We start from the raw sequence: 11,461 nt of genomic DNA on the forward strand, positions 1-11,461 counted from the left end.
GCTGCACATGCTGCTGCTCCGGTAAGGGAGTAAAAAAATAAAATAGAATAATTAAAATAAAATAAAATACCGAAAGTAAACAAAACGGCATTAATTACGTAAAAAATTTTCTTTATGTGTAAAAATACTTCTCCATTCATCCTCGGTCACTGAAATGTTACAAATAATTCACTTATTATAATAAGTCGTCTAAATGTTTTTAGTCCAACATATTTAAAAATTTTTTACTTCCCCCGCGGCGATGTTAAACTAAGTTGTCTATATGGGAATCGTCTGTCTCGGAATCGTCCATTTGGGGGGGAAAACACTGTTGTCTAACTGGGAATCGTCTATCTGGGATGACACCGGCAAAGCACCTGGACAAATGCAAAACTATTGTCCCTGTTTCAGTGAGGTCAGAATGGCAGACCACATGGAAGAACTTATAAGTGAGAATAGTTCAACATTCCGACTTGAAGGAAAAACAAGGCGGACATCCCTTCTATTTTTGGTGGAAATTGCTATAATGGAGCAACTGCTGTGAAATGAGAGGGCAGTGCAGGGGATTGTGTGACATGCTTCCCGGCACTTTGTTTATAGGTTGCCATGGTTATGTGTTATGGTTCTATATTTGTGTGTTCTGTTATTACTTGTTATCTTTATTGTTCTTATATCTTTGTTGTTTTTTTAGATAGATTTTGTGTTGACTGTGTGGCACCGTAAGGATGTTGCAGGCGACCACACCCCACTGTGCTGAACGAATGTGTGTGCCAGAATAAAGTTAAGCTCTTGAGAGAGATATCTGAAGTGTCATTCCTCAGTCCTCAGTCCTCAGTCCTCATGGTCAACGTTTTGCTGTTTCAGTGACAAATGTACATTTCACGATCATGGTATCGATTTGGTATACAGTACAATCCATACTTTTGACATAGATTCATTCAGCTTTCTCATCATCTCACCATCCTCACATCACGCCTCAGCACCATGGGTGCCCGAGAGCTTCAGCTGCTCAGCACTCAGTCTCTGGAACCCCCTCCCCCAAACATAAGAAAGACAGACTCCGGTACATCATTCAAGAATACACTCCAAACCAACCTGTCCAAACTTTAACTGGAGACTGTGTGCTTAACTTCACTTGTTTTTATGTTTTTCTATGATCTGATGTATGCTTCTATTCTCTGTAAGGCGGGGGTCTCAAATTCAGATCCTGGAGGGCCGAGCCCTGCATGTTTTCCATGTCTGCCTGCTTCAACACGGTTGATTGCAATGAGTGACTCCTTATCTGGCTTTGTGCTAAATAGCTTTTAGTGCCCGGTATCTTTTACCGGAGGGGAGGGTGGAGAACAGGTGGTGTTCAGGGTGGGTAGGGTCATTGGAGATGGAGGTGGCTTTCTTCTGGAGGCGGACGCTGTAAATGTCTTTAAGGAGAGGTAGTGTGATTCCAATGATTTTCTCAGCCGCTCTCACAACCCGCTGCAGATTCCTCCGGTCCTCTGCAGTGCAGCAGGTGAACCACACCGTGCAGCAGGAGGTCAGGAGCCTCTCAGTGGTGCTCCTGTAAAGGTTCACCAGCAGGGCCTGAGCCTGCTTTAACTTCCTGAGGAAGTAAAGTCACTGTTGTGTTTCTCCACCTGGTGGGAGGTATTGTTGGTCCAGGTGAGGTCAGCAGAGATGTGCACACCAAGGAACTTGAAGCTCTCCACCCTCTCCACCGCCTGTCCGTTGATGCAGAGGGCAGAGTGCTCCATGCGTGTGGATCGTTTGAAATCCACAACTAGTACCTTGGTTTAGCTGGCGTTCAGGTCCAGGTTGTTGCTGTTGCACCATCTTGTTAAGTGCTGGACTTCCTCCCTGTAGGCTGACTCATTATGTCCGTTATCAGTCCTGCAATGGTGGTGTCATCAGCAAACTTGACGATGTTGTTGGTGGTGTGGACGGGGGTGCAGTCACGGGTGAATAGGGAGTAGAGGAGAGGGCTGAGGACACACCCCTGTGGTGTTCCTGTGTTCAGGATGAGAGTGGAAGATGTGCGGTCTCCCATAAGTTGTAACCTTAAACTAATAACTTGAGACACCAAGTTACTATCTCCTTCCCTCGTATTAGATTTTTTCACCAGTGTTTCCTGTCATATTTGCTGTTCTGGAGCTTTGAGATCAAACGATACGGAGCACATTAGATCTTGGTGTTTTCTTACTAAAGCGTGTGAAATACAGACGCGTTAAACTCACCTTGGTCCAAAAAGAGAATCATGTCTCTCCTCTTTACCATAAATAAATGAGTTTGGGGCTGATTTTTCAACATTTGGGCATTCCATGGTGAATTTCTGCTCCTTTCACTTTATTTCTGGACGAGTCTGAATCAAAAGCTTCAACATGGAGGAATGGAGGTGTAGAATGACAGAACGCTGCTCTACTGCCGTTTCCATGGCAACCTACATAAACACACGCTGATCGACAATAAAAGTTCTCTTTCACATGAAGCCATTATAAGGCCTTTTATGGCAAAAAACTCCAAGCTTTCATTTCCAGTAGTTTGTAGTTTGTTTAGTAGTTCCTGAGGAACCAGAACTCTGGCTTCATTATAAAGAAGTTCTGTGGAGCGTCTTATAGCGGAGCGCCCCCTGCTGCCTCATACAGACCTCTCCCTTTGTGGCCTCAAGTAAAGAATCTCGCTGCCACATATTAACTGATCTCGTTCCCTCGCTTTATTAATTTGAGGTAACGACTTATTATCTCGTTCCCACGCATTGTTATTATTTTGCTCTCTGGCCACTCAGTCCACTTTCTAGATCGTCCTCTCTGGTGAAATTAAAAAAAGATGAGGCAGCATGAAGCCTCGTCTGATCATCGGTTAGCTAACGGCGGGTTCAGGATTTAACCGCCGGTTAGGGCTTAACCAGTGGTTAAAATAACCCAGTTTTGAACAACTGGGCCCTGGTAAATAAATAAATAACCAATGCAAACTGAGAACAGGCTGCACAAAAACTTATTATACCCTGTTATTTTACAACATCTGTATCACATTCATAGTTCAGTTCTGGGTTTTAGTTTCTATAAAAAGTTGTTCAAGGCAGATTATTGCTTTGGTAACTTAACATGATCTGCGTTGAATCATCCTGAGTTTCCCTGAACGCTCAGATGAGTGGGTCTCTTTAAATGTTGTCGCCGCAAAGAATTGTAGGGCAACATGAGCTGGTCTCCTTTGGTAAAGGAGACGTTTGTCCAGAAAGTCTCCATCGAACAGCTCGTTGTTTCTGAGGATCAAGTTCCTTCAACACTAAGCCAACATCTTCATTTCTCCCAGGAAGTCCATGTTCTCTGGATTTGGCGTACATCCACCGGTATCCGTGAAGTTGCCCAGAGTATTGGAGTTGGTTGCTAATGAAATCAACCAGGACTCCAAGCTCTGAGTATTCTTTATGGCAGCTGAGTCCCCTTGAGCGAAGTATCCTCTTCACCTGCGTGTCACTAATGTGAATGTTGTGCCGACTAGCAAGCAAATCCTTAATATCTTTATATTTTAACCCGATTTCAAAGCAAAAATCGACGAACGGATGAATACCCTGGTCTACTCCATTGTGGTGAACTCTGACCCGGAAGCAAAAGTTTTTGCGAGATCCCGAGAAAAAAATTAAATAAATTCCTCTTCCTTTTTTTTTTCCCTCCTTGTCCCTTCGGGGGCTCCGTAGTTTGCTGTAGCTGTTGTCACTCTTATACTTGAAAATGTCCTTTTTCTCTGACAGTTAATCAAGTCACTGAAAAAGGCCTTTGAGCCTGTGCTGACCGACGTACGGATCGATTGGTACCTGCCAGAAAACATGGAGGCTCTTCTTTCGCCTAGTGAGATCCCTCCTCTCTACCCTGGGGACCGCCTCGTAGGATACTGCACTCTCTATGACATGACATACTTCAAAGCAAGGAAGGCGGAGGTATACTGTGCATACATTTCAAAATGTGTTTGTATCAGTCTGCAAGTGAAAAATCTGCATCTGTAATTCGTGTTTTGCAGTCTGGAGGCCGGGAATATAAGGGTTTGCACGGAGGCTCCTCGGGTTCTGTGTTCGGACAGTCGAATGATGAGCTGTCGCCTCCTCCTGCCTCGGAGCTCATGCCTGCGGTGACGTCTGCAGATGGAGCTGACCTGGAGGAGGCGCTGAGGGAAATCACCAGAGAAATCTCCTCTGAGTTCTCCTGTGCCAGAGACACGGGCCCCGGTACTGGTCCAGCTCCTTCACTCATCATGGAAGTTGGCGTCCACCAGGTTTAGTCAGAGTTTAACTGTTGCTGTGCTTCAGGTTCGGAGCCGGACTGCTCCAGTGACGTGTGGAGGAGGCTCCAGGAGACCTCCTACATCCAGGAGCAGTACACCCTCACCCACTGCTCCCTCAGCAGTGAGCCAAGTATACCGAAACACTCTCAATCACACTTACATGCCTCTAACTCAGACTCTGCCAGCGGGGGCTTCAGGTCAGACTCCCACTCCTCCGGGGGGGTTCTGGAAACAGGATCTCTGCCTCAAAATCTGGAGAAGGTTCATCCTCCAGAACAGAGGTCTTCTCTCTCTCGCTGGGGAGACTCAGCATGGCAGCAAGACCTTTCAGCGGACACGCCTGAATATGTGACTAAAAAGGTCAGAACATCCATTTATCTATTCAGTTCTTTTGTTTTGCACTGGTTATAATGCAAACATAAAAAATAAAACAGCCTAATACTGAGCTAAAGTTCACAACCCTGAATTAATGCCTTCGTATAATAATGTTTCGCAAAAGCTATTAAAAACTCCAAATAGAATGAAACGCTCAATGAAAGTGGAAACAGGTACTGATTCGATTACACAATGAAAAAGAAAACAATAATTCACCAATGAACAATAATGAAAATATGACAAAATGGACAAAATAAAAAGAATTAGAGACAATAAGAACAATAAAATCCAGTTACAAACAGCATATCATAGATTTTCCTCTCATTGCTTGGAGTTATATGTATTTTCCAGGTGGATAAAGTTCACAGTTTAGTTCCCCCATTTATTGTGAAAAGTGTTAGCATTTAGGATGAGGAGCAAATGATTCACTGATTTAAAATGAACTTATTCATGGATTTATTGTAAAAGTAGGCTGTTGCCTTCTCAAGAATATTCCCTTCGCTTAAAAGTATTTTGGAAATATAAACCACAGACAAATCATTGAAGCAGTAAAGTGATCTGGTTGTGATTTGAAGAAAACGCCTCCATCCATCCAGCCCATCTCTCTTCTCAGTCGTCCACATAGATCATAAAGAAACCCACACATCTCTGTCTCCTCAAACTGATCCGTGTTGCTCCGAATCCAACCTAAGAATAATATTATACCTGGGTCCATTTCTGGGTCTTCAACCTGGGATATTCTCACTGAGGCCATCTGCTGGACAGACATTATACTTTAAGGCTTTTTCTTTTGAGTTCAAATTCTCAATTTCCAGCTTCACTAATGTAAATATTTTCCTGCTTGATATTCCTCCATTGGGTTCAAACTCTTTTGTTTTTTAAGAATAAAAAAAAAGTAGTTTAGGCTGCATCTCAGGTTTACCGGTGGTAAATGATAATTATCTTTCAGTTGGGACCGTATCTGTACCTGTTTGGTTTCTCCCTCCTGGAGCAGCAGCAGCCGGAGCATCTGGACGGAGGTGAAGAGTCTCAGAGGAGGCAGAAGGCTTTAGCCCGATCCACCATGGCGGCTCGCAGCTTCTCCTCGCCTCAGGGAGAACTGGAGTTGCACCGCCTGAGGAGAGCTCTGGAGCGGGTCTCCTTCGACCAGACACTGGGAGGGAAGCTGGAAGAAAGCGACGGGGAGGCCAAACCTTCATCAGGAGGAACTCTGTCCCACAGGAGTCTCACTGACTCCAGTAAGAGACAGAACCATCTTTTGATTTTCTTCACTGTGATATGATGTTTGAAGCAATTAGTTTCTCTGTGACTGTCAGACGGCCTCCTGTTCCCCGCCTCTCCCTTGGACTGGGACAGCTTCACAGACCCGGAGTATCTCTTCACTGCAGTTCCATCCCATGACCCTCCTCCTGGTCAGTGCCGCTCGCTGATCCACGGCCTGTTGAGCGGCCGGCCTGTGTCCTGGGAGGTCACCGTGGACCTCGGACACCTCTGGAGCCGTGAAGGCCCTGACTCCCCTGAGGCCGGAGGGTGGCGTGGAGGACAAGGGGGGAACCAGTGGGAGGAGATGATCCACCAGCTTACAGCTCGCTCAGTCATCAGGGACTTTGAAAAGATGGCAGAGAGGGAGAGTGACACTGGACACGGTCAGGCTTCACCCAGGCGCTTCTCTTCTCAACTCATTGATTTGGTGTTTCAGTGACTTCAGCTAACTTTATTAATTAAATCCTGGATCGTGATAAAGACTCGGTTGTACGGTGATTTTTGAAAAACACGTTTGGGGTTGAAGTAGACCATTGATACTTTAGGAACTGAGTTAGTTCAAACAATGTTAAATATCTCTAAAAGGTTATTTTTTCCAGTTCCGTATTTGTTTTTGTGTTTTTTATGCTTTTATTTTAATATTTTCATAATTTTTGTGTCAATAATAATAATTAGTGTAGATTTTGTCTGTAGCTTGTGAACACATTCCCTATCATGCTAAATACAGCTACAGTTAATTTAGGTTTGATCAATGAAACATCCTACGAGTTAAAAAACATCTAAGTATATGATAGTTTTCTTATTAAGGAATCAAATTTGATGGTTTGTTACATAACGCACCAACTTCCACCTGCATTTTGGAGTAACTGTTGCAATATGTAAGAAATTAATACAGAATGCAGCAAAGTTTATTACAAAATGCGTTCCAAGATTCTTAATACAAAATACGACTGATTACAAAATGTTCCATTATTTCATAATACACTAATATTACACAGTGTGATGTTACACACCCCTTATTATTATTATTATTAATTATTATTATTATTATTATGATTATTATCATCATCATCTAGGAAACCAAACGATTGACTGAAGTTTTAGGGGTCCAAGTGTGCAAATCACTTTTAACTTGCAAGCAATTTGTTTATTTTTTGCAGTGTACACTGAACTCTGTTGTATTCGATGTTTTCTCAGGTTCCGCCAAGCGAAACCGCATGAAGGCGATCCAGACAAGTAAGCACTGTAACATCATCTGCATGTACACCACCTTCACGACGACTGACGGCAGCCCCAATAGATCCGACAGCATGGACCCCCGAACCACAGGTCTGCAAACTCATCCACTCACAGAAAAATAAAGACATCTGGAAAAAAAACAACTAAATAAAGTCAATATTTTACTGAAGCACATTTTTTTGAACTGAATTCACTATAAGTGGAACAAATATGAATTCATAATATAACCTTGAGTACAGTTATGACAGCTGCATGCAGAGAGACAGATCGCATGAAACACAGCTCTGTAACGGTTAACAATAATATCTAAAATGTGACTATTTGTCATTTAGAAATCCTCATGAGGTGGTAGGTGGGTACAGCACAGTGTATGGGTGTGTTGGGTGTGACTGTGTGCAGGGTTACATTTGGGAAGCAGGCCGGCGTCTCAGTGTGGCAGTGAAAGGCAGCGGTCCTTCTCAGTGGGCCTGGGCCGGAGACGGACCAGCAGACACAGCCAAGAGGTGGAGGACACCTTGAAATCTAAAAGTGAGCAGACTCCATGACACCAGCATGCATTTCTGTTTCAAGACTTTAGATCATGGACCATGTTTGTATCTCTCAGATGAAGATGACCCCCCTGCTTCACCCTGTAGTGTCACATCTTGGGACCCCAGTAAGTATGGCGACCCGCTCGGTTAACACAATACAATCTCAGTACAGACAGATCACAACTCTGCTGCGTCTGCCAGAAGAGAAATGACAGAATAGTGGAGCACTTGTGTCATTGACCAGAGGCAACTAAGCTCCTGGACCAGTTCTAGGTTCCAGTGGAGTGGGGAACAGAAGCACACCAGAGATCGCTTGTGAAAGGAGGTATTGATACGACCAGGTATATTAAGGCAATGTGTTGGATTTCTCCAGTGAGCAGGAGTCTCCTTTCTTCCTCTGCATTTTGGTGTATTTGATGAGTCACCGCGCCCCCTAAAGGCCTGGCATATGTACTACATCGTGTTGAGTTGGACTGAATTTCTTTTAATGACGCCAGGGAGAAAAAAGATTGTTTTGGCTTGTGTGGACAGGGCCTGAGTTCATTCGTCCACTGCTGGTCCTAGGGTCCCTGATCCCCTCCGTTGGGCTTGGTCTGGCCAGTGATGGTGTTCACACCCTTCCAGACACCCCTCACGTTGTTCTTCCACTGTTCCAGCAACCTCTTGTAGCAGCCCTTGCCTCTCCTATCTTTAGGTCTTTTTGCACACTCAACTCCTCTCTCTTGATAAAAAACTGAACTGTGAGGAAAATTGCAATTCGGTCTCTAAAAAGGGAAATCAGCGCCTCCACCGCCTCAGGAAATTAGCTTTTTTCCACACTGACTGAACAATCTGTCTTTTATCAAGCCTGTTTTATCCTTTTGCTTGGTGGTACTGTTTGATCAGACCTTGGTTAAAGAGGTAAAACTCACTAAGCTTAATAGTATCATCTCATTGGTGAGTCACAGTCCTGTCCAGCTTGGGGCTCTGCCTCTGGAACCACAGTGGAACCCTGAAGTGGCTCTTTTCAGTGAAATTACACACAAAAAAAATCCCATTTCTTGCTTCTAATGTATCAAGGTTTCCGATGTGCCATAAATGTGATAATGCAAATACAATAATACAGTTTGTTGCCTTCACAAAGACACTTTTTCTACCTGTTGTGAAGGTTTTCTGTGGAAAATGAGAACTGATTCTTTGAAGTCTTCAAATCAAATTTTTTCTTAGTGAGCAATACAACTGTGATTTAAGAGACAAATGATTGACACTTTCTTTGCCACTCCTAAAAAACCGGACTGCTTAGCATTTATTCCACCTTTTTTTTTTTAGACGTCAGAGCGGGGGCCTACTGTCCCACAGTGCCTGCAGACACTGGGGGCTTGGGCATTCGATCACATCGATCTATTGAAAGCAAGTCAATGGAAAGCTTCTTCGGCAACAAGTAAGACTCTCATTCAATTCTAATTAAATGTATAAGGTGCCAATGCAAATTTAAGGTAACTAACGGATGATGTTAGGTTGATTAAAATGCTCCGTCTACATCGCCTCATGTCCTCTACAGTTTGTGCTTATTTGACCTCCAACAGCCAAAAGAATAACACTGTTGTTTTCTATTGTAGGTTCCCACTGGGAAGACTCAGGTCATCTATTTCATCTGGAAAGCAGGTTCCTTTAAAGTCTCACTGTTTATCTGCAGAGACGGAGAAACAGTCTGAACACGAATATCCAGATTATCTTTCTCTGGTGAGCACTGTTAATACTGGCAGCAGGGCTTTGACGTTGAGCTTATTACCCTTCACACGATGCTTTAGCAGCAGCCTCTGGATATCAAAGGGCACATACACAGAGGTTAAAGGTGAACTGACAGAAAAGCTAGCTTTTTAGCCCTTCTGTAGTGGGAGCCTGAAGCTTTGAGGAAATATTGAGATACATTTTTTTTAACCTTATTTTCAATATACCAGATTAATTTTTAACATTTTTGTCCTCGTTAGAGTTGTTTGTATTTCTGGTTGTTTATTAGCATTACATTACTGTAAGTAATAGATTACTGAAAGTAAATCACTGGAAGTAATTTATGAAAAATTTACTCATTAACAACTCCTAAAGTAATTGAGTAATTAATTATCAAAAATTAATGAAAAGTTCATTGAAATAAATTATTTATTCATTATTAATAAAAGGGGCACCACTAGATAATCTGGAAATAGCTAATTACAAAACTATCAGTCTCATTTGGCAAAGGTTTATTTAAGTTAATATTTCTGTGTAAAAATATAACAATCTTAAATAAAATGGAAGGTGTGAGATCCGAGCACAGACTGTTACAAACCAGTGAATTTTCAACAATAAATACACAATAATCACCAAGCAGCGTTCAATTCAGCTAACAGGCGTTTATTAATTAAATGTATAAATTCCTAAACACATTTAAGTACCAAACCTCTTTTAACACGGAGATCTAATCTACTAAACAATACCATGTACAGTGTGTGTGTGTGTGGGGGGGGGGGGGGGGGGGGGGGGGTAGTGATGCGGGTGAAATGACATTGCACATCCACCAGGTGGAGGCAGACCTTGGAGTCAGTGTGCGTGGGTGTATTGACCTTGAGCGCCCACTAGAGGGAGGCAGACGTCAGGTTCGGTGTGGTAAAGTCGATGGATGAGGAGATAGGAGGGACTTTTCGGACGGACCCCCTGATTCTGCGGTGGTGTCTTCTCAGGTGTGTCTTCAGTTGGCATCAGGAGCATTTCAACTGACGGAGAGCTACTCAGACTGTGTCCAGATCCCTCTGGACCGCCTCAGACGAGCCTCTCCGTACAGCGTGCACCACCGCAGCCTCAGCCCAGCCTTCCGCTGCGCGTCTCCCAGCGCTCCATCTCTATCCACCTCCTCCAAGCCCCCGGGAGCACCCAGCCATCACGTTACCTTCTCTCCTTCTTCCTGCTCCCTCTCCAGACCTTACGACACTCCACCGACGCTGGAGTCCAGGCTTCAACGGAGACACCAGTCGGACCGAAACCTCGTCATCTCGCCCCCCGACTCTGAGGAGGGCTCCCTGAAGCCGTATCAGAGCCAGAGCCAGAGCCAGAGCCAGAGCCAGAGCCAGAGCCAGAGCCAGAGCCAGAGCCAGAGCCAGGGCCAGAGCCAGGGCCAGAGCCAGGGCCAGAGCCAGGGCCAGGGCCAGAGCCAGAGCCAGGGCCAGGGCCAGAGCCAGGGCCAGGGCCAGGGCGACAGCGGCCGTGGCTCGGAGACGGATGTCTGTGAGAGCTGCTCAGTGGAGCAGGCGGAGCTGGGTGGGAGCAGCCAGGTGGCTCAGGAGGATCTGGAGGACTCCAGCTGGGCCACCGCTGTGGCTCTGGCCTGGCTGGAGCACCGCTGTGCCGGATTCTTCATGGAGTGGGAACTGGTGGCAGCCAAAGCCGACCTGTGGTTGCGCTGTCAGGAGCTGCCTGAGGGAGTCGACCTCGCTGGGCTGAAGGGTGCCGCCAGGCAGCTGTTCCTGCTGCTGCGCCACTGGGATGAAAACATCAAGCTCAACATGCTGTGTTACAACCCCAACAACATGTGAGACCGGAACCAAACCTAATGATTAACATACCGTCAGCAGCTCGTGACCTCGGAAGCCTTCGTATGGGGAAATAAATACTAGAATTTACTTTCTGATTCACTTAGTGGCATTCAAACTTCTCATACCACACTGAGTTGCCTTGTTTTCTCTTTCTACTTTATGCACAGTAAAGCCTTCGATGATATGAACCGACATTCTGGAGTCCAGGTCTCCGCTTGTTGTACCTCTAATGTGCCACGATGCCAAATGTGTAACCAC

General features: G+C 44.8%; 1 protein-coding gene across 1 annotated transcript in view; it reads left to right on the forward strand.

The window, feature by feature from the left end:
• The window catches only part of vwa5b2 (von Willebrand factor A domain containing 5B2), a gene marked incomplete at both ends in the record, with an annotated part of 28,704 nt that extends 17,501 nt beyond the window's left edge, over nt 1-11,203 (forward strand). Inside the window, 12 exons of the mRNA XM_080461404.1 lie at nt 3,722-3,907; nt 3,988-4,192; nt 4,274-4,608; nt 5,624-5,861; nt 5,940-6,269; nt 7,084-7,215; nt 7,525-7,653; nt 7,730-7,780; nt 8,964-9,075; nt 9,254-9,377; nt 10,355-10,698; nt 10,822-11,203. Of these exons, the coding sequence (XP_080317530.1) occupies nt 3,722-3,907; nt 3,988-4,192; nt 4,274-4,608; nt 5,624-5,861; nt 5,940-6,269; nt 7,084-7,215; nt 7,525-7,653; nt 7,730-7,780; nt 8,964-9,075; nt 9,254-9,377; nt 10,355-10,698; nt 10,822-11,203 (2,568 nt within the window). The remainder of the gene's footprint in view (nt 1-3,721; nt 3,908-3,987; nt 4,193-4,273; nt 4,609-5,623; nt 5,862-5,939; nt 6,270-7,083; nt 7,216-7,524; nt 7,654-7,729; nt 7,781-8,963; nt 9,076-9,253; nt 9,378-10,354; nt 10,699-10,821) is intronic.
• Between the last annotated feature and the right edge of the window lie 258 nt (nt 11,204-11,461).

Source organism: Lipophrys pholis (assembly GCF_963383615.2).
Source record: "Lipophrys pholis genome assembly, chromosome: 1".
In the NCBI taxonomy this organism is placed as follows: Eukaryota; Metazoa; Chordata; class Actinopteri; order Blenniiformes; family Blenniidae; genus Lipophrys; species Lipophrys pholis.